Below are 25,375 nucleotides of genomic sequence, written 5' to 3'. Positions count from 1 at the left end.
TAGCATCTAGTTAGATGCAATTAGCGATTCTTATATTCTTCGTAACTTGAGCATGCAGTTTAAATCATTACCAAATTTTACATTTAAAACAATAGAAAAATAATTAAAACAAAAAGTATTATATTTAAATAATTGAACGTAAACATAAAATTTCATGGTTATTTGATTTTCAATTTGGGTCATCATTTTTTTCCACAATGCGATGGATACTGTAGGCATAAAAGCAGAGTTAAAATTACTTTTTAAACTGTTTAAATTATATTTTGCGTTACGAATAGAAACAAAAAAATTATAAAAAAACAAATATAACAAGGAGAAGTCATTCAAGTATACATTTTTTGGAAACTTCAATATCACTCTTTGTGTAAGTAGGTCAGATGGATACTGTAAATGAAAAATACCTGATCTTCAATGAATTTGGTATTGTTGTCGTCATTTGTTAAGGGTTCGTCGGACAATGAATGAGAAAGGAAAAGCTATTTTATTAACATCTGATGTGAAATCCATTCAGTTTGGCATCTTAAGCCCAGAAGAATGTGTAAGTGTTCTTACAGTTTTTTTCTTTGGCCTATATTCATAAACTTTGCAGTTGTTTCTTGTTTTATGTATATTCGCACGTAGTAAAAGAGCAGATTAATTTTCAAAATTTGAAAGCAGTCATTTTTGTCTTATCTACAGTGATGCGGGCATATACTTTTTTTATTTCTAAACCAGTATTTGAATGTATCTTTTTATGTTGAATAGTTCTGAATTGGTATTCTATGTTTCTTTTTATGTTGAATAGTTCTGAGTTGGCATGTTAAACTTATATTAAGCTCGTCAAAGTATATACAAGTTGTTATTTATGTTGATGATGAGTTTTCGAGACGCTCATTAAAATAACATTTAATTCGCGCGTTTATTTTTAATATAGAATCTTTTTGAAACATTCAAATTGAATTCAGTTATTTTATAGATCAGTTGCTAGTATGAGAAAACCATATTCATGAATGGTTAATTTTGAAACTAAGTTTTCTTTATTTTTTAATGTTCAAGTATGGTAAAAATTATCTTACAATTATATATAGTATATTTTTCTGCTGCATTATTTGCAATTACTGTTAACTTGAGAAGCAGTCAACTGTCCGTAATGATAAATAAGAAAGTATAACTGAAGGTTTCTAAATATTTGATAATTGCTTTTTAAAATATTTTTTTGATATTTATTTATACTTTTCTTAATTTTTGATGAGATGATAAAAGTTTTATCAATGTAAGCTTATTCGGTATTGCATTGTCATTTTTGAGCACAGAACTTATTAGGCAGTAATAATAATTTAAAAAGTTTTAGTGATTTTTGGATTAAGTGGATGAATAATGTGGAAGTTAATAATTTTATTATCATTAGGAATTTTGGTGGATTCTAATTGAAAGTAAATGTGATTGTTTGGTAATGTGAAATGAAGTATCTGTTGTTCATTTTGCTATGGTCGTGTGTGTTCTCATTTGCGAGCTTTTACTTTTTTGTAAGGTATTTTCTGTCAGTGCAGATTTAGTGTATTTATGAGTCTCAAACCAATAAATGTTTAGTTTTTCTTATATTAATAAGGTTGTTTTTCAGTCGGTTGTGATTTAGTTTTTTTTCTTACTCTTATCGGTGCACGCTGTGTTGGAAAAGAAAGTCAAAATCAATTTTCAGAAATGTATTATGATTGGGCAGTTGTAAAGATTTGATAAAATATGTTTTCGTGAACAGTTTTCAGCTTAATACATTGTTGCTAATCAGTTTTGTTATAACTGCGAAAAGATTTGTTTTTATAATTTTTGTTTAAATGAATACGTTCGTTTCAAGTGCTTGAAAGTGATAGAAATTTGTTGTTATTTTTTTGAATAAAGAATTGTACAATGTTATATATTTTTATAACATTTAGCGTGCCATGTCGGTTTGCGAAATTTTATATCCAGAGATCAACGAAAATGGCAAACCGAAACTGGGCGGTTTAATGGACCCTCGACAGGGTGTCATCGATCGCAGGTGAATTATTTCTTCATCTTATAAGCATTGTTGAGTTGATTATTTTGTTTTTGTTTTTTCAATTAATTTATCTCTGCTTTGAACAGGAGTCGATGTCAAACTTGCGCAGGCACAATTGCGGACTGTCCTGGTCACTTTGGTCATTTGGAACTGTCGAAGCCGGTATATCACGTGGGTTTTTTGCCCAAAGTGTTGAAAGTGCTCCGCTGTGTGTGCTTTTATTGTTCGCGGCTGTTGGTGAATAAAAATTCGACCAAAGTCGAGGCGGCTTTGGCGAAAACGAAATACAGTTGCAGAAAACGGTTGACCACCATTTACGATTTGTGCAAAGTGAAGCGCATCTGCGAGGGAATTGAAAAGTCGCCCGAACAGTTGGCCGTGGATAGGGGAGAATTAGTCGAAGAGAATGGAGAAGATAGTCAGCAGGCGAAAGCACCGACCGGATGCGGCCGTTATCAACCGTCGTACAAGCGTGTCGGCTTGGAAGTGATTGCCGAGTGGAAGAAGACGAACGAAGAGATGCAAGAGAAGAAGATGACTTTGAGTGCCGAGCGAGTTTTGGAAATTTTGAAAGGTATCAGTGATGAGGATGCGATCACGTTGGGATTTCATCCGAAATATTCTCGACCGGATTGGATGATTATCCAAGTGTTGCCTGTGCCACCGTTGTCGGTTCGACCGGCCGTCGTCACGTTCGGCAACGCTCGAAATCAAGTACATTTCGGTTGAATAATTGACAATTGTATTTATACATCCGATCGCTCGTTTAAGGATGATTTGACTTACAAACTTGCCGATATAATCAAAGCGAATATACAGTTGAGACAAAATGAGCAGACCGGCTCGGCGACTCATATAGTTGCCGAAGATCTTCGTCTGTTGCAGTATCACGTGGCGACATTGTTTGACAACGAGATCCCAGGCTTGCCGAAAGCGACGCACAAATCTGGCCGACCATTGAAATCGTTGAAACAACGCCTGAAAGGCAAAGAAGGTCGTATAAGGGGCAATTTGATGGGAAAGCGTGTCGACTTTTCCGGTCGAACCGTGATCACACCAGATCCGAACCTGGCCCTCGACGAACTCGGCGTGCCGAAAACCATTGCTCAGAATTTGACCGTTCCAGAATTGGTCACTCCGTTCAACTTGGACATGTATTGAAATTTATTTTTTCCAAATTGCCTTTTACCCAATTGTTTTGTTGCAGATTGCAAGATTTGGTCAATCGTGGTGATAGTCATTATCCGGGCGCCAAGTACATCATTCGTGACAACGGTGCTCGTGTTGATCTTCGTTACCATCCCCGACTGTCGGATTTGCACTTGCAAATTGGTTACACAGTCGAGCGCCACATGCGTGACAATGATATTGTAATTTTCAATCGTCAGCCAACTTTGCACAAGATGTCCATGATGGGTCATCGGGTTCGTGTACTTCCTTGGTCGACATTTCGTTTGAATTTGAGGTTGGTATTGTTGTTGTTGTTTCTGAAAAATTAACCCCCCCCCCTTCCCATATACAATTGAAATGTATGATTAATGATAGATTGATTTGTTTTATTTTGTAGTGTTACTACACCGTATAACGCAGATTTTGACGGCGATGAAATGAACTTGCATTTGCCGCAGTCTCAGGAAGCGAAAGCAGAAATTCTTGAACTGTGCATGATTCCTCGGATGATTTTAACACCGCAAGCGAATCGTCCAGTCATGGGAATTGTTCAAGATACTTTGACCGCATGCAGAAAGTTGACCAAACGGGATGTATTTATTGATAGGGTTAGTTATATACAATTTGAACAAAACAAAGAATGATTGAATAACTTTTATTTTTGCAGGCGACAATGTTCGATCTGCTTATGCTTTTGCCAAAGTGGAACGGCAAAATGCCAATACCAACAATAGTGAAACCGAAGCCACTTTGGACTGGCAAGCAGTTGTTTTCCATGATCATACCGGGCAATGTGAATTTAATACGAACGCATTCCACGCATCCGGACGACGAAGACAACGGTCCGTACAAATGGATATCTCCCGGCGACACGAAAGTCTTAATTGAACATGGCCAACTGTTGAGCGGTATTTTGTGCAAGAAAACGCTCGGCGCCAGTGCTGGGAGCTTGATGCACATCGTGACGTTGGAACTGGGTTGCTACATCGCGGCGTCGTTCTACAGCGACATCCAAGTGGTCGTCAACACTTGGCTACTGACCGAAGGCCATTCAATCGGTATTGGCGACACCATTGCTGACCAGGCCACCTATTTGGAGATCAAGGATACCATCCACAGGGCGAAGCAAGATGTGATCGACGTGATCGAACGTGCTCATAATGACGAACTGGAAGCCACGCCGGGAAACACCCTACGCGACACTTTCGAGAACAGTGTCAATCGAATATTGAACGACGCCCGTGACAAAACCGGTGCCTCGGCACAGCGGTCGTTGTCGGAATTCAACAATTTCAAAGCTATGGTGGTAGCCGGCAGCAAGGGGTCGAAAATCAACATTTCGCAAGTGATAGCCTGCGTTGGGCAGCAGAACGTCGAAGGCAAGCGCATCCCGTTCGGCTTCCGCCATCGCACGTTGCCTCATTTCATCAAAGACGACTACGGACCCGAGAGTCGGGGTTTCGTTGAAAACAGCTATTTGGCCGGCTTGACACCGTCTGAATTTTTCTTCCACACAATGGGCGGTCGAGAAGGTCTAATCGATACTGCGGTTAAAACCGCTGAAACTGGTATGATTTCTGGAATGATTTGGGGGGGGGGGGGGAGGTTACTATTTTCCAATATATATGCATGTATTGTATGTATGTATGTATATGTTTGCATATGCAGGCTATATTCAACGTCGACTGATCAAAGCTATGGAATCGGTAATGGTTGCCTACGACGGTACGGTGCGAAATGCGACGGGGCAGTTGGTGCAACTGCGTTACGGCGAAGATGGATTGGACGGTGCGATGGTGGAATTTCAATCGTTGCCTTCGTTGAAATTGAGTGACGAAAAATTCCGAGAAAAATATCGGTTCGATTTAAATGACGAACGGTAAATGAATTTAATTTTTAAGCAAAAAAATTCATCTATTATTTGTATTTACCCCCTTTTTTGTTTTTAAAGTCTCCTGCGTAAAATATTCATCGAATCGATTGTTGTGGATTTGTTGGCATCCGGTGGAGTGGTTGCAGAGTTGGATGCTGAATTTGAGCAACTGTCCCAGGACAGGCGCGTCATGAGAGATATTTTTCCAACTGGCGAAGATAAAGTTGTATTGCCGTGCAATTTGCGTCGTATTGTTTGGAATGCGCAGAGAATATTTCGAATCGACATGCGCGAGCCGTGCGAATTGCATCCATTGACCGTAATTCGAGGTGAGTAGAAGAGAACCAACCAACCAGCCAAAACTTGGTTCATTTGAATATATCTGATCGTTTTAATTCCAGGAGTGCGTAGTTTGAGTGAACGGTTGATCATTGTCAAAGGCGACGATCCGATTTCCAAGCAAGCACAGCACAACGCCACGTTGTTGTTCAACTGCATGTTGCGGAGCACGTTGTCGTCGAAACGGCTGGCAGAAGAGTTCAAATTGAACCACGAAGCATTCGAATGGATTTTGGGTGAGGTGGAGACACGGTTCAATCTTGCTCAGGTGCAACCGGGCGAGATGGTGGGCGCGTTGTCGGCGCTGTCGTTGGGCGAGCCGGCGACGCAGATGACGCTGAACACTTTCCATTATGCGGGTGTTTCGGCGAAAAACGTCACCCTCGGTGTACCTCGACTGAAGGAGATCATCAACGTCAGCAAATCGCCCAAAACCCCCAGCTTGACCATTTTTCTTACTGGACTAGCGGCGCGGGATGCGGAATATTGCAAAGTTTGTCCCATTGCAAACGTTGTCCAGTTGTTGTTAATTCATATTTTGCTAATTTCCAGGATGTGCTTTGTCGTATTGAGCAGACCACGTTGAAGAAGGTCGCTTTGAATACTGCATTGTATTATGATCCTGATCCTTTGAATACGGTCATTCAGGACGACCAAGAATGGGTTAGCATCTTTTATGAGATATTACCGCCGCTCGATTTGGAGGAAATCTCTCCTTGGGTGCTTCGTATTGAAGTTGATCAAAAGAGGTTTGCTTATTACAATTCTTCAATTTTTTAATCCGTCTACATAATATCAAAGCTGTGTGTATGTATGTTTATTGGTTTTTTTTGCTATTTTCAGAATGACGGATAAGAAGATGACAATGCAGTCTGTTGCGGAGAAAATTAATCAAAACTTTGGCGATGATTTGCGTGTAATTTACACGGATGACAATGCAGAACGATTGGTGTTCAGAATTCGAATTGCTCGTGGAAGAGGTAGCAAACTAGAAGAAGAAGCGGTTGATCGTATGGAGGACGACGTTTTCTTGCGTATTATCGAATCGAACCTGCTCACCGACATGACTTTGCAAGGCATTGAGTCAATATCGAAAGTTTACATGCTGTTACCCAGCTCGGATGACAAAAAGCGCTTTGTGATCAACGCAGACGGCGAATATCAGGCTGTGTCTGAGTGGATATTGGAAACTGACGGCACTAGTTTGCTGAAAGTGCTCAGCGATCCGGCCGTCGACGCTACCCGTACATACAGCAATCATATTTGTGAAATCTTTGAAGTATGTATATTTATTTTTTTTATTTCTTTTATTCTACGTTTCACTACAATGCTGCACATACTTTCCAATCTACATCCACTCACACGCTTGTATAAATAATTATGTAAATAATATTATCAGGTACTTGGTATTGAAGCGGTGCGTAAAGCGGTAGAAAAAGAGATCAAGCATGTGATTTCATTTGACGGAAGTTATGTCAATTACAGACATTTGGCATTGCTTTGCGACATCATGACAGCGAAAGGTCACGTGAAAAATTTGGCAAATTATTTGTGCTAAAATTTAAATTATGAAATTTTTTTAAATGAAAAATATCTTTTTTTAGGTCATTTGATGGCTATTACAAGACACGGCATCAATCGTCAAGAAATAGGTCCATTGATGCGTTGCAGTTTTGAAGAAACGGTATAATTAATTGTTGAATTTTCGGCTAATTCAGCTAATTGCAACTCTGTTGTTTGTTCGTTTCTGATACTAGGTTGATATATTGATGGAAGCGGCTGCGCACGCTGAAGAGGATCTGCTGCTTGGAGTGTCGGAAAGTATCATGCTTGGCCAGTTGGCCCGTCTGGGCACCGGGTCGTTTGATTTGTTGTTGGACGTGCAAGCTTGCAAGCAAGCGATGGAAGTGCCGATGAGTTTGGTGCAAGGCGCCGGGGCGAAAAACAGTTTTCTGTCGATGAACGCGATGACTCATCATAGTATGTTGTCGCCGACTACAAATTGGATGGCTGGTTCGACGCCAGTGTACAAAGCTGTTGATTGGAGTCCAGCTTTGCCGAGCGGAGTGTTTTCACCGGCCGGTGGCACTTTGGAGAACGCTTTCAGTCCGGCTTATGTTAGCGGTGGTGCAAGCATCTGGTCGCCGGCCTCGCCTTCGATACCCTACAATGATCCAGTTTCTCCTGCTCCGTATATTTCGCCGGCAAGTCCATCTCCAGCCGCTCAAGTTAATAGTCCGGCCGCTTTTTCACCTTCATCACCTCAGTACAGTCCATCCTCACCCCAGTATTCTCCGTCATCGCCAGCGTTGAGTGTTGGCACAGGGGTTGGCACGTACAATCCATCAAGTCCCACTTACAAGTGAGTATTTTTTGTTCTGTTTTGATATATCGCAATGGATATGCTTGAATCATTTTTCATTTTCTTTTTCATTACAGTTCTGGCTCGTCGTCTTACAGCCCATCCTCACCGAAATATTCACCATCGAGTCCCAATTATTCTGCCTCGAACAGTTACTTAGCAGGTAAATCGACTGCTAGTCCAAAATATTCTCCAGGTTCGCCCGAATATAGTCCTACCAATCCAAGTTATCAACTTACAAGTCCAAAGTATAGGTAAGAATTGTGTTTTTTTTGTTGGATTAATTTTTGACTAATTTTCAAATTGATGAATGCTTTCACACAAATTAGACAGAAATGTTTATTTATTGGTTTCTGTTTGCAGCCCAAGTTCACCAAATTATAATCCATTGGCAATGTCACCGGCTTATTCGCCGACAAGTCCAAGTTATTCACCATCGAGTCCTGATTATGATCCAACACCGGTTGGTGCCGACGGTTCGAAAAAACCAATGCGCTATAGTCCCACGAATGCGAATTATTCACCATCGAGTCCGGCTTATTCGCCGGCCAGTCCGAAGTACAGTCCGTCGTTGGGTAGTCCGAAATATTCGCCGGGCAGTCCTGGCTATTCTCCGTCAAGTCCTGGTTTTTCAATGACAAGTCCCCAGTATTCGCCCAGCAGCCCTGGCTATTCTCCGTCAAGTCCACGGTACACGCCTTCATCGCCGGATTATGTTCCTTCGTCGCCGACGTACAGTCCGTCGTCGCCACGTTACGCAGCCCCGTCACCAATGTACGGTGGTGTGCCGTCGAGTCCAGTCTATTCTCCGTCAAGTCCGAACTATTGCCTCTCGTCACCAGGCTATGCGGGATCCGGCCTGGATTATAGTCCATCATCGCCACGCACCGGCTATTCGCCATCATCACCTCGCACTGGTTATTCTCCATCGTCGCCGATGTTCAGCACCCGAACCCCCTATTCGCCAAGCAGTCCCATGTTTGAGTCTTCGAAAACTGCGAATGACAGAGATTCATCATCGTCGAATAAGGAAGATTAAAACGTAGTAGTAAGTCAGTCCAACTGCTGTTGTTGGACTAATTAATTATTAAAATTATTATTTATATTGAAAAAAAATACTCATTGACAGTGTTTCTTATTTTTTTTATTATTGTTCTGATAAATTATTTATCTAACATGCTGATCCGCATGTTTGCATGCAATATTTATATATATACACACATATATATATATACGTGTTCTTCGCATGTTCACAATCGCAACCTGCATTTTTGATGTATGGGTAATGCGTTAGTTATTTTTTTTTCTCTGTGCGTCTATAATTTTTCTCTCATTGTACAGCACATTATTAAATTCAATAAAATGAGTGACTTCTATTGTTGAACCGGTTATTGTTGTGATGATTATATGTTGTTTTATTCAGAAGACAAACAGTAACGACAATGAAAACTATAATAATTTCAATCAATCAAAATTTTATTCATTGCATACTTTAAAAAAATTTTGTTTGCAAATTGAATTTTCAAACATTGTCGAATCAATCAATCAAAAGAAAGCGAAGCGAATTGTGTTGCTACTCATTTTCTTCACCTGTAAAATCAGAAAATTTTCCTCTGTTATTTAAAATTCAAAGATAAAAGAAAGATGCTATCACTACGGTTCCTGTACAACAGACAAGAAAGAGAGGTGAATGGGAGAGAGATGATAAAAGTCTAAGGGAAAAATTTATCTGTAATTTTTTCACTTGATAATAATAAGCTACTAAAAGTTTGAACTCGCAATAAATTATTAATAATAATCAGTGAGCCATTGCTCCCAAATGAAAATAAGAAAAAACACCATTAGAGGAGAAAAGCAAAAAAGCTGATCGATGATTGTGTATGTATAGCATAAAAGTCATGCAGAAAAATGGAAAATCTACTCGACTATCAACCAATTGTTCAAAGTGCCATAATCGTTGGGACAAGTCGCGTACTGTTCATCAGTGCACCACTGACCGTTCTGTATGAAGCGGAATTCGTGTCTACCGACCGGCACGTCAAGGCCCAATTCCCATTTTTCGTTCGGTCTCTGGTGCATCAGCAAAGCGCATTCCCAATTGTAAAAACTTCCGACAAGGTAGACCTGGTGCGAATGGGGGGCCGTGATTTCGAATTGCACATGACGCATATTTTCCTTTTTCAATTTTCTTAAAAATGAGAAACTTATGCAAATTTGCCAATTACAAATGGAAAAAAAGTTCTTGATCAACGTACAGCATGCTCAATATCCACTTTTGCCTGTCCACGTAGGGTTCTTTGTTGACAATGAACGCGTCTTCGAACTGTGAAGCGTTGCAAATATTTTGATCTTGCAATTCGATGCATCTGCAAACGGTACCAATGATAAATAACCAACAATGTTTAATGTTGCTGATGTTGTTTCTTTTTATTAAAAAATAGCCATTTATGCTCACTTACTTTTCACTGAACTTTTCCATCTCCTTTTTGAAATATTCCTTTTCCCCTTCGTACCATTTCGCCTTGTCCATCAGTGTACTGATGTCGACTTGGATGCACTCGTAGACGTTGTTCAACTGTTGCAAAGCCGCTTCGGCATTGACATTCGCATCCGAATTGTTGGTGATCTTTTTGATCAAATTGCACAACTTCTCTTCAATATTCTTCTGCATACTGCGGAAATATTCCACTTCTCCGTGATACCAATTTGCACGGTCCGTTTCCTTTTGCAATTCTTTGCGCACCGTACCCAATTCGACGTTCAAACGATTCAATTGTTCTTTCAAATTGGCCACTTCGTCAGCATCAGCAGAGCTGAACATTTTCAATTCAATTCCCAATAACAACAAATATACCGTTATTTGTTCTGTTCATTTTTACCTCAAATTCTGCCCCACCGCCGCTGCAGATTGGAAAATTTTCAACTGGTCTTCAAGGCGACCGATCTTATTGTACGCTTCTTCCAATTTTTGCTTGAAATATCCCACTTCACCGGCATACCAGTTGGCCTTGTCGGACGCTTCGGACAGCTGTGCTTGAAGAGTGACAATTTCATCATTCAAACGACGACGTTCCTCTTCCGCTGCATCTTGAATTTCACCTTCACCACTTGACCACCAATAAAAAGTCAAGAGCAGATCACAAAAAAAATAATAAAGAAAAAAGAAAACAATATTCAACAATTACAACACAATTAACTCACAGTGCTGCAGATGATCCCTTCAACGCAGACAATTGTCTTCGAACACTTTCCAGTTCATCTTCAACAGTTGCGAATGCGGAATTCTTTTCATCGTACATCTGCTGCAAATCCAATCGATCCTTATCCACTCTAGCAAATGCCGCTTTCAAATCTTCGACTCTGTTCCATCGAAAAAAAATAATTAATATAAAAATGTATTGATAAAAATATCCATTGCTACTTTTTCTGCCATGCTAACAATTCATCTTGTTCGACACGCCTCGCTTGTTGTTCGCTCGCAAGTTCAGCCGACGCGTTGGCCGCTTGTTGTTTCGCCTTTTCCAATTCCATTTCCAACGTATATTTACGTTGGTAGGTTTGGTACAATTCGGACGACAATTCGTCCACTGCTTCTTTCTTCGCCGTCGTCGGTGGAATTTCTCCCCCGGCGTTACTGTAAAAAAATTAATACCTTCAACTCACAACAATACGCATACTGTATTTTTGTTTATCTTTTCTATTACGTTTGTTGGGATTGTTCGATTGTTTGCAATTTCAATTTTTCATTTTCAATTTCCAGATTTTGAATACACTTTTGCAGTTGTTCAATTTGGGAAACATTTTCACGTTCATTTTCCAATTGTTCACATCTTTGAAATTAAAATCCAACCGCACCGTCGAACAATGGGAAAAATTTCAAAGCGAACAACAACAGCAACACTCACCTAGCTTTAGCTTGATTTAGTTGTTCATTTATTCGACTTCTTTCTTCTTCCAAATTGAGCAACTGTTGCCGTTGATCGTTCAACTGATTCTGCAAATCTGCGATCATGTTCAGCTTATCTTCGCTCCATTTTCGACGACTCAAAGCAGTTTCACTTTCGCCGATCCTTTTCAATCTTACACAACAGAAAATATGAATTACAATTTACGCTTTTCAAACAATCACCACTATTATTCTATCATTGAAACGTACTGGTATTCTGCATCCCTCGTGTGGTAGGGATTGTCCAAATTTTCTCCAAAGCATTCTTCATACGACTGTTGTCTAAATTGTTCATTTGGAAATTTAATAAATGCAAAACATTTCACATCATGCTTTTATTACTTGACATTAAATGGATCTTCTGTGTGAACTTCGGTTGAATCGGGTAATTTCATTTTTGATTCTTCTTCCACATTTGCCAACGGTTCATTCATTTCATTGAATCTTAAACAACATGTCATTTATGAACTACTGAGCAGAAATGAAAAGAAATATTATAAAAAGTTTTCTTAAAAAGCAGCATCAGTGGATTATCATTTTGTTTTCATAATCGACATTAACAGTAGACAATTTCAAGATGAATGACTTACTGTTGTTGAATGAGTTGTATATCCATTTGCAGTTTGTCATTTTCTCGCTTGATTCTATCCAATTGTGCTTCTTTGTCTTCCAATGCACTTTCCAATTCAATACACCTCTGCTTCTTCTCTTTGTATCTCTTTTTGAATTCGTCAACATCTACAAGTGGAGCCGATTCTTCGAAATTCAAATTTCCATCGTGCAACTTCTGGGACAAATTTTTACACCTTCAAATAAATAAAAATGTCCACATTCCACTCACGTGGAGGAACTTCCATCCCACTGCCTACTTGGATTTCAGTTCATTCAATTCGTCTTGCAATTTATTGCAAGCTTCTGCTGTTGTTGGTTTCACATCCTTTTTCATCTCGTCGATATTTTCATCATTAGCGCCTGTTTTTCGACTTTCCAATTGTCCAACCGTTTCTCCACCGCTGGCCATCCTTCAGTTTCAAAATAGCGCAACATCGATTTGAATGAACAACTATATTTGCATATAAATTAATTACTTTTTTTCCAATTTTCTCAAACCTTCTTGCAGCGTTTCGCTTTCATCTTCGATCCAGTCCATCAAACGTGTGAATTCGGCAATTTGTTTGTTTTGCTTATCTAAATGGTCTTGCAGATTTTCGCACATCGCTTTCCATTTATTGCATTCATCTTCGGCAGAAGTGTCGACTATCATTGCAGACGATCGATCCGCAACCCTGAATGGAAAATTTGCAGGTAAAATTTTTAAAACTATTATTATTATTTGAATTTACATTTTTCGTTCAATGGCTTCTGTAGCAGTAGTAGTAGTAGTGGTGGTAGTGTCCGTTTTGTTTGGATCTTGATCTCTTTCTACACTTAACGATCTTTTGTAACGCAATTTAGCGACATCCTCTTGATCTGCCGATTTCAATTTTTCCGCATTTTCCGTCATCACCCAAGTGTTCACAATATTGCCACTCCATTTCACTGGTTCGGATGCGAACAAAGCTCTTTCGCTTGATTCAAAATCAGATTCCAATCTGCATTGAAAAAAACGAACAACTTTCCAAAATTTACATATTCCATTATTACAAAATCCAACAACCTCTTTTTCTTGTCACTTTTGTCAATCTGTTCTGCATTCGATTCGGTCATCACGACCATTTCGATCTGGTCATCTTTATCGGTTGCTGATTTGTCATCTCGGGGCAATTGGAATTTTTCCGTGCACTGCTTCCATATATCTTCCATTTGTTGAAGTATTTTTTCCTTCTGATCATCTTTCAGTTCATCTCTGAAATTTCGTTTTCTTCTACATTTTTAATATTTATAATATTTAAAATTTTGTTTACTGATTTCCACTGCCCACTTTCGACAGTTCACCGATCAGGCGTCTATTTCGAGCGTATCCTTCGAGTAACAGTTCAATATCTTGCCCTTTTTGATCGAGCAACATTTGGTAATTTTTGCAAATGTTTCTGCACGAGTCGCAACATTCGATCGATGCTTTTCGTTCGCTTTGTTTTGTTCTACAAAACCAATTGATTTGATCAATTTAAATTTTAATTTCTTCATCATTTTCACCTGCTCGTGGTGGTGTTCGATTCGTTGACGAGCTTTTTCAATTCGGCAATCTCATTTTCAAGTTCGAGCAAACGTTGCGACTGTTTGACAAGGCGAACCGACTTTTCCGCACATTCTATAGCCGGATCTGAGCATCTGAAATATTTTATATTTTTAAAATATTTCAAATTCAAAAAAAAAAATAACATAATAGACAAAATAAGACCTTTTCTGACGAACGTATAAATCGTACGGTATTGAATCGCTGGAAAGATCGGCCTCTGATAAATCGTGGAAAGATGAACTACAATACTGGGGAAGAAAAGAGAAAAAAATAATGGAAAATTGCCAAATTTTGTGGAACAAATTAGAACAATTACATCGGATGTCGATTCAGTGATGCCGCTGTCGTGGAAATCTTTTTCGCTACCTTATGTTAAATTTGCATATTATGATGAGAGAGAGAGAAAAAAATTGTGAAATCGTATTTTTCGAGAAGGCTTACAATTTGAAGCGGATCGTTTGAAAGTGGTTATGAATCGTTGAAATTCACGGTGCATTTCTGGACACTTGATTGCCGATAAACAAGATCCAAAATAGGGGCAAATGTTCGTTTCGACTTTGAATAGAGAATTTTGCATTGTAAGAATAATAATTAAGTAATAAGTAATAAAACTCACAAAAACTGACGTGATATATTCGATCACCCCATCCTTGATTGGGTGGTATAAGTTTCGCCGATTTTCCATCGATTCTTAAATTTACAAATGATTTCAATAATCTTTTTCTCTTCCAAGTGAATAATTTTAATTAATTGCCTGATTGCACGGATCGGTTTGAATTCGCTCGGCTTGTACCACAGTCCACGTGCGCCGGGTAACAATGATCGCAGTGTAGCCAGTGAAAGGGTGCCATCCTTTTCAAGAGGGCACTCCAATACGCCAGTACTTACCTGCACAACGTTTTCAGCTGAAATTATTTCAAATTAGCATTTTACAAAAGAAAAATATAAATAACAACTCTACAATATTAATAATAATATGGAATGATGAAATTATTTATTTACCCATGGTGTAATGTGAAGAAATTGACAATAATGGCACACACCAATATTATTGTATATATGTTGAAATTAGATTAATTTTGCCATGGAAAAATATTATTCCACAGCATCCGTCCAAATAGTTTCTTCGAATTTCGTCGTTCAATATTTGTGCATTCGATTCCCACTTCCAAGTCGACCAATAAAATAATGATCGCATCTGTTTGATCGAACGAACGTGTGTAAACAAGAAATTCAACTTTCGAAAAAATGTCCTCCCCCTCAACCAATAATTCATTTTCAACTTTTCATTTATACCGCCCGAAAAGAAAAATGAAATCGACTATTAAAAAGAATAATTTCTCACTTACAGTATGTTTGAATTGTTCGAGTTTTGAAAAATTTCCATATTAATTACTTTGTTCGATCAATTTGACAAGGTGAACTTGTTTGTGGGAAATTTTTGGTCGAGGACAACCGGTTTCAAGTAAACTAAAACTGTTCAGGATGATTTTAGAAAATTGAATCGACCGTTGATCAGTAGAAATTGAGATGCAAATCTGTTGAAATAACAAACACCACTTGGGGTTGATTTATTTGATCAAATGGAAAAGTGGAATTTTTTTTTATTCATTTTGGTGTCGATAAAAATTCCAGTTTTCACTTACACTTACAGTATACTTTCCATTTTCAAATGCCTATTCCGTGTGATGATTTTCATCGTTGTTCAATTAATTAATTAATTAATTTTTCTTTTCGCTGTTGTTTAAAATTGTTAACATTTGAGCAATGGAATTTGACGACGATTCAACCAACAAAAGTTTCCAACAACGAAATCAACGGCTCGTCTGTTATTTTCACGTCGAACAAATTTCCGACCAAGAATTCAAAATTACGTAAAAGAATAATACCTAGTAAGATGTATTTTTTTTTTCTTAAATTTTGTTTCAAAAATTTCATTTTTAAAAATAATAATTTCACTGAAAAATATTTTTATTATTGAAAATGTATATATACTTGGATTTATGGTGATCATCGGGATGTTTTCATTTGATGCTTTCATCGTCATTTTGTCCATTGAGAAGGGTTGAAAAATTTCTTCTTCGCAATTGCAAAACAGTTTGTTCGAAACGTTAAATAAATCACACGTTCTTACAAATGGGCAGAATTAGCAGCACTGTTGCCTAATTATACACAAAATCTACATCTTCATTGGATGACAAACGGGCAGATTTATTTGAGCAGCGTAGCTATTTTTACTTGTCGCTTTTCCAAAATATCCCCCCTCCCTTCCCCCTGCTGACAAATTTGGTTTACTAAATTCAGTTCAAAAAAAAAAGAAATTCAAATATCATCTTTTGAATTTTGACGAATGTAAAGTGAATTTTTCTTCCCGAAAATTTCAAACAAAATTTAACAATACAACTGACACGCATGTGCAATAATCGACTTGCTCTGTTGCAAGAACGAGTTGATGATGCACAAATTACATTATGTGAGAACGTTGGAAATTTGCTTTTGCAACTATCAGAACTTGCAAATCCACTAAACAACAAACTACTATTTCATTCCTGCACAATTCCTATAATCCATTGTAATATCAGAACATCATATTCGTGTTTGTTTTGTGTTTGGTCAACTTAATCTGCACAATACACAACTTGTACAAAAGTTTGTTCTTTTTAATTTTATTCATGCAAATTAGCAAAAAAAATTCGAATATAAACTTACCGGTGGGCGTTTCCATTTGGATAAATTTTCGAAAATTGCCACCAAATTGTCGCTTTTGGAGGGTGAATTTTTTTCCACCGACAACCTCAGTATCGGGAGCCGAAAATAAACAACGAGACGAATTTATCGTAGGTAGTGTTGGAATTGGATAATTGGAAATTGGGCAGAACAATTTTGGCTGCTTTTTACCTTGTGGAATAAGCCGAAATAGCTGGCTATTCTGTAATAGAGAAAGACGAACATGGCCAACCACCGGCGGAGGCCATCGCCACCGTATTCAAATTATTTCGGAATGAGCAAATTTGCCAAAAACAGTGTCGACGACGACGACGACGACCACTGAGAAAAGAGATGCCTATTTGAACACGTGAATGATGTGGAAGAAAACAAGCGCTGGCTTCAGTTTCATTTTTCAACAGCGCAACAATCATCTTTTGACAGCCCGCTGCTGCTATATTGCAAAATTTTTCGAGCCGTCGTTTGTCCTGTTCTTCTTCGTCTTTTTTTTTCTCTATTACGACTGCTTATCTGCAACGTTTGGACAACCGGATGGGGCGGTTTGCTCGATAAGCAACAGTTCACGTTGCAAATAAATTTTATTTTATAAATTCAAATAGAAAACATATATTTGAATATTTTTAATTTTGCATTTCTTTTTTTTTTCTTCTTCCTTCTTGCTGTTGAGTGTTGCTCAAGTGCTCAATTTCTCTACTTACAACGGGGCAAATGTTCAAATTGATGATGATACTTTGTCTGTTATTGATTGCCTAGACGTCCGCTTTTATTTATTTTTATAACCATTTCCAAAAGTTCATCCATCATTCATTCAGAGCGTCCGTGAAAACTGAACAACAAGCAAAAACGAACAAACATATTTTCAATTGTGCAAAAACAAAAAGCAAAAAGCTCAGATGCTATACGAGCAGCAAAAATTCTTCTCATCACCCATCCATCCACACCTATACACACACGATCGATCGATCATTATTGTTCTGCATTTATTATTTTTTTTTCTGATTTTCTTTCATTTATCAAAACTTCTTTATCTAATTCAACCCCTGGGATTCAATTGTATACTGCAGTCAAAGAAATTTAAAATCGAAATTAATACACTCTTCGTAGTATAAATTAAATTTTGTTAATAATTTTGTGGATTTTTTACGAAATTTTTTTTTCTTTTGGTCACCTTTTCGTCCTCATTTCATTTTATTCGATCGATATTTTTTGTGAGCTACAAAAATGAAAATCAAGTTCTACAGTAGATTGTAGTTTGATAATTACCAAAAATAGAATGGGAAAATTTTTACTCTTTTCACTTTGACTAGCAACTGTGAGACATTAGCATATTTTTTTTCAAATTTTTTTTGTGACAAAATTGAATGAACGCGATTTTGTTCAAGTTCCACCGTTCGACTTGGCTAAGTGTACTTCTGTTCGAATTGACGACGATTGCACTTTGAATTGTGCACAATTTTTGAATTTGTTACTTTTTACATTTGAAAAAGATAAAATATTACACCGATAGTTTGTAGTGGATGCGAAAAAAAAAAGAATGATGATGGTTGTTCAGAAAATTATGATATTTTTTTTTTGAAAATATACTCGAACAGTTGCTGCAGTTGAAAGTGGAAATTGTCGATTTGCTGCAGCTCGAGCGAGCAGTTGTCACGTTGTTTGCCGAACAAAATTTTCAAACAGCATAAATTTAACCAACCCTTTTGCATATTTCCATTCCAATCATCATATTGTGGAAAATTTTTCACCTTGAACTAACTGCCCATTGCAAACAGTTGTTAAAATTATCAAATTTGCAGTTGTTGTATATATTTGAAATTCGGTTGGTGTATAAATAAAATTTGCCATCTATAAATTGAAACCAAATACGAAGAACAACAAAGTGCTTTGCTCATTAATATCGTCAGTGTTGAATTGAATATTTTTCAGCCGGATCGTTTGATGGCCTCGGACGTAATTTTCGTCAAACAATTACATATCATCCTACTGAGAGACAGTTTTGCATTAATGTTCATTTGTCACACAGCTGCAAATTATTCCCTTCAAACGGGCAATTGAAATTATGACCAACATTCTACACGCCGGTTAGTCATATCAATTGATCAATGACAATGATTTCACTGAAAAAAATGCAACTTTGTTGTTCTTCATTCATGCTTATTAATGTTTTTTTATTTTTTTGTTCACAGTTCATAAAATTTTTAATATTTGTGATCAAAGTTAGGCTATCAACGAACAGCATGGACTTATTTCACATTTCAATACAACTATGTCATGTCGGTGACGTTGATTGTTCGTCTGTTTGTCATAATTGAACAAATGAATATATTATATAGTTGTTAAAGTTGATCGGATTGAAATTTTTTTTTTTTTGAAATTTCCAATCATCGAATCCAATACACATTTTATACTGCCAACTTACTTATTCATATCCTACAGAATGCACTGATTTGTTTGTTTTTTTTTATTTATCTATCATAAGATGAATGTACCTCTTGATCAAAAACGAAAAACTACCGTATTAATTTTGTTCGAGGTAGGCATTATGTGTGTATGTGTGGTGAATAGCAGCGAATTGAATGATTTTGTTGCATAATGATAAATTTTTTCAAACTCTCGCCTATTCAATGATCATTGCTATGGGACACTGCCCATTGACCAATTTGTTGTTGTTGTTGTTGTGGTTGTTGTTGAGCAGTTTTATGATCAGAACTGAAATCCAATCATCCAAACGTAAGCAATACTTTTCGCCGTGCTGTTGTTCAATGTTTTGTTCAATTTTCCCTTGAAACCCGTAGAATTGACTCGTGATGAAATTAATCGTTCGCTTGGTTGCATCAATTTTATCCCTTTAATCCGAATTTTACAAATCATCCTTTTTCGGTATTGTTTTATCTGCTTTTGGAAATGTTCAGTTTCAGTCCAACTTCACATGCTTGATGTTGATGCGTTGCGTAAAAGCAGTTCGACACAATTTTTGAAATTTGTTACGCTTTTTTTTCGGTATTTCAGTTTTCAATTATTCTTTCCACGCTGTATCAATTGCTGTGCTGTAGAAAAACGGCAAAATCCAATAGTTGACGAGATAGATGGTTCGGATGGGATTCGGAAATTATTTACTATGCCATATTCTAATTTGGCGTCCGTCTGATCGGTGAGCTCTAACCGATGATAAATATTATACAAATGATGTGCTGTTCTTCACTTTTCCATTATGTCGAACAAACAATATAGAAATATAAATTATTTATTTATTTCTTCGTATTTTCATTCAATAGATTTTGCGTGACTGTCCAATGTGTGCAATATTTGAATGGACAACGGGCTGGGGAATACGCGGGTGCGGTTATGGGAAGCCGAGTTGGCATCGATCTTTTTCACAGTGTAAGGTGCAGCAGCGGATACGTCACCACAATGCCGGGTGCTGTGGCGATCAATCAATTCGGCAAAAAGGGCTGACAAATATATACATATACAGAGTTGAACAAAATATCGATTGTACTTTTGAAATTGCCTTTCGCACACGCTGGTCGGCTTATTTTTTCAATTTTCACAGCCCCATCATCCACTGCAACTCTTTTCCTTTCTCCACCAACCGACACACCCATACGCACATACATACATGTGCAGCAGGTGATTTTTATTTAAATCAACAAAAAAGAAACGTTTTTCTTACGTTACTCATCAATCTCAATTGCCAGCTTGATAGAATATATTTTCACATTTTTTTTTTGCTTTTTGTTCGTGGTTTAGTTGTTTTTTTCTTCTCTTCCATTCTATTCTATTCTATTCTATTCTTAACGTTGATTTTGTTATATTTAAATTTTGTCGACATCATCAAATCGGTTGATGAACAACTTTTTCCACCCCAAACAGCAGCAATATTTCGTCCACTTTTGAAGCAGAACGCGTGCAAATTTTTCTTTTATCCCTTGATCCCAGTCCGCCACTGTTCATCATCATCATTTCACAGTAAAAGTTCAGTTTTTTCTTTTTGAAATCTATACCAAGTTGATCGTCACATTGGAAAACAATGCACAGACAGTGCAATGTTGACCACATTGTCAGTTGGTCGTGTCAACTGGACAACTGATCCAAGAAGAAGAAGAAGAAGAACAGTTTAAAATTCGAGGATTCCCATTACAGTATTGCACAGTATTGGATGTTCAGGAGTTTTTTTCTTTCGTCAGTAACAATTTTCCATTTTTGATCCAGATGTCGTCGATCGACGCCAGTTTTTGGTGAATTCATCAATGACCAACTTGGACAAGATGAAAATGTCCCAATTTATTCGAAATTAAATTTCCAAAAACTTGGTCAAATTGTGCCGTTCTATTCCATTTATATTTTGGCGGTTTATTTTATAGAATGAAAACGACGAAGTTCAATTTCAAAATTTCATTAACGGTTATTTTATTCATATGCAAACTTTTTTCAATTCAATACCATACACATGGAACAATATGTTCTGGTGTTTAATTTTCTTGTTGTTAATCACGTTATTTGAAACATTTGATTTTGTATAAAAGTGGGGTGAGGGGGGAAATGGTAGCGTTTATTGTTTATTGAAGAGCTGTTCGTTACGGTAAACGGTGCTGCTGAGCATTCATTTATGTACTGGTAAGTGAAGGTATCTAGTTTGAATAGCAGTTTGTTTTTATCAATATGGCGGCGTCACAGTCGTACGATTCTTATCCATTCTTAGAGACATGTTCGTCATTTGGGTCATCGTATTTTTACATTTTCTTGAGACGTGATTTTTATAAATCACTTTTTCTCAATGTATAACATTTATTTTTTACTTTTATGCATAAATATTGCAAAATGCTTATGTATCTTTCTCTTTCTCGATAGAGCGATGCACGTTTGTGTCATCATGTCAATTATTGATGTTAAACTATATTTGAAATAATTAATAATAATTACTGAAACACTACTAAAATTGTTGTAAATTTGTTTGTTTCCATTTTACATAGTAGCTTAATGATGCTTCAGGCTTCGACCGATTACTTCTTCTTCTTCTTCTTCTTCTTGGTCATCTGTGACGTAAGCAATTTCGCTCGGGGAACTACTATAGTGTATTTCTACTTTGGCGAAAAGAAATGCATAAATTTATAAATCATAATAGCCTCTTCTTCCGCTTCTCACTTGATTATACATTTCTGGATTTGCTTGTTGTCCAGTTTCATCAGTATTTTTGCTGTTGCCCTGACGGGAGTGGGGGGGGGGGTAAGGACAGGTTTCCAAGCGTCTTGTGCTTTTTGTACCGTAGATTTTAATTAACCAGTTTCATTTCGGTATCGCTGCCATTGTCAACGGTCGGACGGGTTCGTTTCCGTGCTTTCTGTTCTTTTAATAGCGTTATTTTTTTCATCTTTAATATTTTTATTCCATTCAAATTGATCAATTATTTCAATTGAATTTTGAAATAATTTACAATTCTGATCATGCACAAGAGTAGTAGTAAGGTGGTCAATTTGAAACTTATTTTGCATTTTTAATGTTCGTATCAATTTCATCAGTATGAACTGCGCTGATGAATACGAACTTTCATTCAACACACAAATATACGTATTTTTCTTTTTTTCTTTTTCAAAATTATATTCGGACAATGTTTGACGTATTTCTTTGAAATTACTTTTTCAAATGTTGATCGTTTTAGCGACAAATGACGTCTGTTTTTTTTTCCTCTTATTTTTTTACTAGGAAATGGATACTGCGGAAGCTGGGCGATATATATACTAATTTTTAAAAATGTTTTTCAAATTACTGCATCACAGATCAGATTAGCATTTTTTAAAGTTTTAAAACCAGTTTGGCATTTTGATAAGCCGTGTTATTGGATGATTGTTTGTCGATGCAATTTCCGTGTACTTTTCGCTGTCGGCGTCTACTTCCTGTTCAGCTTTTTAGTATTCATTTTCACGGACATTTCTGTTTGACGACTGCTTTCATTTAAACTATACATGCTGTACTATATATATATATGTGTGTGTGTGTGTGTGTGTGTGTGTGTGTGTGTGTACACTTTATCGATTGTCTATCTTGTGATTCATTATTTTGTTGTAAAGTGTTTTAAAAATTCAAATTGTAGAGTTGTGTGTGTGTGTGTGTGTGTGTGTGTGTGTGTGTACACTTTATCGATTGTCTATCTTCTGATTCATCATTTTGTTTTAAAGTGTTATAAAAATTCTCATTGCAGAGTTGATTTTCATTCCTACACAAGTCGGTCACCAGTGAACGATATAATTATGGCAAACGCGGTGGAGTTGTGTCGTAAGCTGTGCCAGCAGCATACGATGGGCGTGAATAAGGATGCGGAAGAGTGGAGCCATCTGGCAAGACAGTTGCACACCAAATGCAGCGTTGATGCTAGTGACAAATCGGTCCAAGAACTCTGGGATAATTTTGAAAACATCGACGAAACTTTGTTACTGAATTTTTTACTCTGCTTTGAGGTATGCATGTGTTTCTTTTTTTTTCTTTCTTGTTCTGTACCTTTCGTAGCAACTGTACTTGAACATCATTACTTTACTGCTGACCGTAAGATGATTTTCTTTTGACAAACTTTTCAAATTGCCCAAGAAGTTTAACTTGTTTTTGTTTTCTTCTATTTTGTTTTGTTTGTTTGTTTCTATTTATTGTATTGCTATTTTGTTCGAGTGTTTTTCCAACGAGACCAGTTGCGCTGAAATGTAAATGCTACAACGTTTTTGATTGCATTCCGGAGCTCACTTTCGGTCAATTAATTCCACGCTAAATAGACAATCAGTGCTAACAAATGACGATCAGTAGAAGCAAACAAAAATGCCAAATGGCTAGTTTTCAACCTTAAACATGCAGAATCATCAATGTTCGTGGTTGAAACAGATGAACACTGTTTTATATATATAGTTATTTTTTTCAATTATTTTTTTGTTATACAATTTCTTCACATTTCTCTGAAAGTGTATTTTTAAAAAAGAGAAGAATTTTAAAATAATCCCATTAACAAGAAGCTGTCTGTTCAGGTGATGATAAAATGAGCTCAGATTAAATAATATATTGTTTCATTGAGCAGCAGGATAAGCATCGATGATTGAAGAATAGGTTAGTTTGATTGAGCATTATTATTATTATTATATTTTAACATTAAAAAAATGATCCAATTTTATGATATTAATAGAATATTTTTCTTCACTTTAATTTGGCAATGTGTAACTGTATTATTATTATTATTGGGTGAAATTTCTGAATTTCAGCACTGCCGAAATTCAGAAGCGATCGTTTGGTTTACGAAGATTTTGCAACAATTTATCAGTCGTCCGTCCGCTGGTTAGTCCTAAGAAACTTCAATTTTCATTATTTGATCAAATCAAGTGATATGTGTATAATTGTAGATCCAAAAAGTCGCCTACAATTGATGGCTAAATTGAACGGCGTATCATTTTTATGCAAATGTTTGCGTTGGTTTTTGCGAAAATTCGACCAAACCGACGAGATGATCGACGTTATACAAGCGTTGATTCCAGTTATCCAGATTGTCGGCAGCGTTGGTATTTCGATTTTCAACAAATTGAAATTTTTCCAATAAAAAAATGAAATGTTGAACATTTTTCAGATGGAAGATTTTTCATGAAAGTTCGTTTTGTGGGTCTGTTGGACATATGCATCAATGTAATGTGCAATACTGCTCAGTATCCGCTTACTGAGAGTTTGTTGGACTTTTTGACGTTTGCTTGTCGTTCTGGTTAGGATAATTTTCGTCCATGCTCAACCGTATGTTATGTATATTTGATTTTATGGACTGTTTCTTTTTTAAGGCCAAAACGCGTCGGCTTTGGTGAAAAATGAGATGATGGTGCCATTTTTGAAGAAAGTTTTTGCAGAATGCGAAAAAACAACGCCGTCTGTGATCCGAAAATACGCCGAATTGTTGTTTTTGATGGCTAAACCAAGTTAGTGGGAAAATTTTTAATTTCTTTCCTTTCCTATACCGACTGCTATCCGGGGAACAAAATTTCGAAATGTTTAGAAAAAACTCGCAAAGCGTTAGTTTCGCAGGGTATTATTCCGTCCGTGTTGGAATTGTTTCGAGCATTTTTCGGCAAAGATGATAATATTTCGCAGATTAATTGCAACGCTGCGTTGGGCACTTTGCGTTTGTTGACTTCAACTAGTAAGCAATTGTTGGTTTGATTCATCATCATCATCATCATCATCATGATTTTTAAAATTTTATTCTCCAGTATCTGGCAGACAGAATTTGGTTGCCTGCAATGGTTTGGAAATATTCAGAGATTTGATTCGATCATTTGATGAGTCGGAAGCGTCGAGTCCTCTTTGCAGTCACATGTACCATTCGATCAGTTCGTTGTGCATACGATGTTTGCCGATGCGACCGTTGCCAATTGACAATATGAAATATCCGGTCGACGTGTCGATTGTTGAAATTCAACACTCGACTCCAGATCCACCTGAAGCAGTTAGTGGTAAGTAGAAATTTGTCCACATTTTTCAGTTCATTTCCACTGTGACTGATCGATTGAACAACGCCTAGATTCTGAAGATGATATATCTGTAGCGGCTGGCTTTTTGACTGATGTAAGTGGAATTATTTTATGTATCTTGCGTTTAGATATTCATGGCATGCTGCATATTCTTTTTCATTTGCGTTCATTTTTGTCATTGTTGCTGTTATTACATCTCTATTTCTCTCATTCTCTCTTTCCTCCTTCCCTTTCTCTCTGTCTTTTTCTCTTTCTCTCTCTCTCTCTCTAACTCTCACA

General features: G+C 37.0%; 6 protein-coding genes across 6 annotated transcripts; 3 read left to right on the top strand and 3 right to left on the bottom strand.

Annotated features, from left to right (window-relative positions):
- Positions 1 to 457: 457 nt before the first annotated feature.
- On the top strand, positions 458 to 8,804 carry Tsp_05375 (DNA-directed RNA polymerase II subunit RPB1). Its single transcript, XM_003371666.1, has 18 exons — positions 458 to 538; positions 1,911 to 2,014; positions 2,101 to 2,728; positions 2,834 to 3,168; positions 3,222 to 3,479; positions 3,582 to 3,792; positions 3,852 to 4,752; positions 4,853 to 5,063; positions 5,136 to 5,386; positions 5,459 to 5,811; positions 5,949 to 6,145; positions 6,240 to 6,675; positions 6,796 to 6,924; positions 7,154 to 7,758; positions 7,836 to 7,921; positions 7,955 to 8,012; positions 8,122 to 8,627; positions 8,704 to 8,804. The coding sequence occupies exons 1-18, from the start codon at positions 458 to 460 to the stop codon at positions 8,802 to 8,804; spliced, it is 5,451 nt and encodes a 1,816-aa protein (XP_003371714.1).
- A 992-nt stretch (positions 8,805 to 9,796) lies between these two features.
- On the bottom strand, positions 9,797 to 12,725 carry Tsp_05376 (ubiquitin-conjugating enzyme E2 1). Its single transcript, XM_003371665.1, has 12 exons — positions 12,574 to 12,725; positions 12,295 to 12,510; positions 12,047 to 12,148; positions 11,915 to 11,986; positions 11,664 to 11,837; positions 11,463 to 11,588; positions 11,198 to 11,392; positions 10,960 to 11,118; positions 10,638 to 10,865; positions 10,218 to 10,571; positions 10,010 to 10,124; positions 9,797 to 9,946 (listed from the first exon to the last, which is right to left on the bottom strand). The coding sequence occupies exons 1-12, from the start codon at positions 12,723 to 12,725 to the stop codon at positions 9,797 to 9,799; spliced, it is 2,043 nt and encodes a 680-aa protein (XP_003371713.1).
- A 63-nt stretch (positions 12,726 to 12,788) lies between these two features.
- On the bottom strand, positions 12,789 to 14,889 carry Tsp_05377 (ubiquitin-conjugating enzyme E2 1). The gene is made up of 10 exons (XM_003371664.1): positions 14,886 to 14,889; positions 14,680 to 14,788; positions 14,510 to 14,573; positions 14,200 to 14,249; positions 14,046 to 14,123; positions 13,841 to 13,975; positions 13,609 to 13,785; positions 13,362 to 13,568; positions 13,048 to 13,296; positions 12,789 to 12,990 (listed from the first exon to the last, which is right to left on the bottom strand). The coding sequence occupies exons 1-10, from the start codon at positions 14,887 to 14,889 to the stop codon at positions 12,789 to 12,791; spliced, it is 1,275 nt and encodes a 424-aa protein (XP_003371712.1).
- A 1,205-nt stretch (positions 14,890 to 16,094) lies between these two features.
- On the bottom strand, positions 16,095 to 17,023 carry Tsp_05378 (ubiquitin-conjugating enzyme E2 1). Its single transcript, XM_003371663.1, has 4 exons — positions 16,830 to 17,023; positions 16,589 to 16,807; positions 16,288 to 16,406; positions 16,095 to 16,177 (listed from the first exon to the last, which is right to left on the bottom strand). Exons 1-4 carry the CDS (start codon positions 17,021 to 17,023, stop codon positions 16,095 to 16,097), a joined length of 615 nt encoding a protein of 204 aa, XP_003371711.1.
- Positions 17,024 to 19,246: 2,223 nt separating this feature from the next.
- Tsp_05379 (conserved hypothetical protein) lies at positions 19,247 to 20,066 on the top strand. Its single transcript, XM_003371662.1, has 3 exons — positions 19,247 to 19,340; positions 19,523 to 19,748; positions 19,886 to 20,066. Exons 1-3 carry the CDS (start codon positions 19,247 to 19,249, stop codon positions 20,064 to 20,066), a joined length of 501 nt encoding a protein of 166 aa, XP_003371710.1.
- Positions 20,067 to 22,858: 2,792 nt separating this feature from the next.
- On the top strand, positions 22,859 to 25,127 carry Tsp_05380 (ubiquitin-conjugating enzyme E2 1). The gene is made up of 8 exons (XM_003371661.1): positions 22,859 to 23,065; positions 23,849 to 23,921; positions 23,987 to 24,142; positions 24,208 to 24,300; positions 24,410 to 24,544; positions 24,622 to 24,765; positions 24,836 to 25,078; positions 25,108 to 25,127. The coding sequence occupies exons 1-8, from the start codon at positions 22,859 to 22,861 to the stop codon at positions 25,125 to 25,127; spliced, it is 1,071 nt and encodes a 356-aa protein (XP_003371709.1).
- Positions 25,128 to 25,375: the final 248 nt, after the last annotated feature.

Source organism: Trichinella spiralis (genome assembly GCF_000181795.1).
Source record: "Trichinella spiralis strain ISS 195 chromosome Unknown Scfld9, whole genome shotgun sequence".
Classification (NCBI taxonomy): Eukaryota; Metazoa; Nematoda; class Enoplea; order Trichinellida; family Trichinellidae; genus Trichinella; species Trichinella spiralis.
This window is presented reverse-complemented; position numbering and strand designations above follow the sequence as displayed.

Excerpts from the sequence above, each read along its gene's own strand:
- Tsp_05375 (XM_003371666.1), top strand. The coding sequence starts at position 458 with ATGAATGAGAAAGGAAAAGCTATTTTATTAACATCTGATGTGAAATCC. Across the intron at positions 3,793-3,851 it reads GGGATGTATTTATTGATAGG|GCGACAATGTTCGATCTGCT; the intron begins GTTAGTTATATA and ends TTATTTTTGCAG. Across the intron at positions 6,146-6,239 it reads ATTGAAGTTGATCAAAAGAG|AATGACGGATAAGAAGATGA; the intron begins GTTTGCTTATTA and ends TGCTATTTTCAG.
- Tsp_05376 (XM_003371665.1), bottom strand. The coding sequence starts at position 12,725 with ATGGCCAGCGGTGGAGAAACGGTTGGACAATTGGAAAGTCGAAAAACA. Across the intron at positions 10,866-10,959 it reads AAGGGATCATCTGCAGCACT|TGGTGAAGGTGAAATTCAAG; the intron begins GTGAGTTAATTG and ends TTGGTGGTCAAG. Across the intron at positions 10,125-10,217 it reads ATGGAAAAGTTCAGTGAAAA|ATGCATCGAATTGCAAGATC; the intron begins GTAAGTGAGCAT and ends TACCGTTTGCAG.
- Tsp_05377 (XM_003371664.1), bottom strand. Across the intron at positions 13,786-13,840 it reads TCGAACACCACCACGAGCAG|AACAAAACAAAGCGAACGAA; the intron begins GTGAAAATGATG and ends TTGGTTTTGTAG. Across the intron at positions 13,569-13,608 it reads AAAGTGGGCAGTGGAAATCA|AAGAAAACGAAATTTCAGAG; the intron begins GTAAACAAAATT and ends TTAAAAATGTAG.
- Tsp_05378 (XM_003371663.1), bottom strand. The coding sequence starts at position 17,023 with ATGATTGTTGCGCTGTTGAAAAATGAAACTGAAGCCAGCGCTTGTTTT. Across the intron at positions 16,407-16,588 it reads ATGGAAACGCCCACCGGTAA|TGGATTTGCAAGTTCTGATA; the intron begins GTTTATATTCGA and ends TTTGTTGTTTAG. Across the intron at positions 16,178-16,287 it reads ATTATTGCACATGCGTGTCA|TAAACCAAATTTGTCAGCAG; the intron begins GTTGTATTGTTA and ends AACTGAATTTAG.
- Tsp_05379 (XM_003371662.1), top strand. The coding sequence starts at position 19,247 with ATGGGACACTGCCCATTGACCAATTTGTTGTTGTTGTTGTTGTGGTTG. Across the intron at positions 19,341-19,522 it reads TGAAATCCAATCATCCAAAC|TTTCAGTCCAACTTCACATG; the intron begins GTAAGCAATACT and ends GGAAATGTTCAG. Across the intron at positions 19,749-19,885 it reads ATGCCATATTCTAATTTGGC|ATTTTGCGTGACTGTCCAAT; the intron begins GTCCGTCTGATC and ends TTCATTCAATAG.
- Tsp_05380 (XM_003371661.1), top strand. The coding sequence starts at position 22,859 with ATGGCAAACGCGGTGGAGTTGTGTCGTAAGCTGTGCCAGCAGCATACG. Across the intron at positions 24,143-24,207 it reads CCAGATTGTCGGCAGCGTTG|ATGGAAGATTTTTCATGAAA; the intron begins GTATTTCGATTT and ends AACATTTTTCAG. Across the intron at positions 24,766-24,835 it reads GCGTTTGTTGACTTCAACTA|TATCTGGCAGACAGAATTTG; the intron begins GTAAGCAATTGT and ends TTTATTCTCCAG.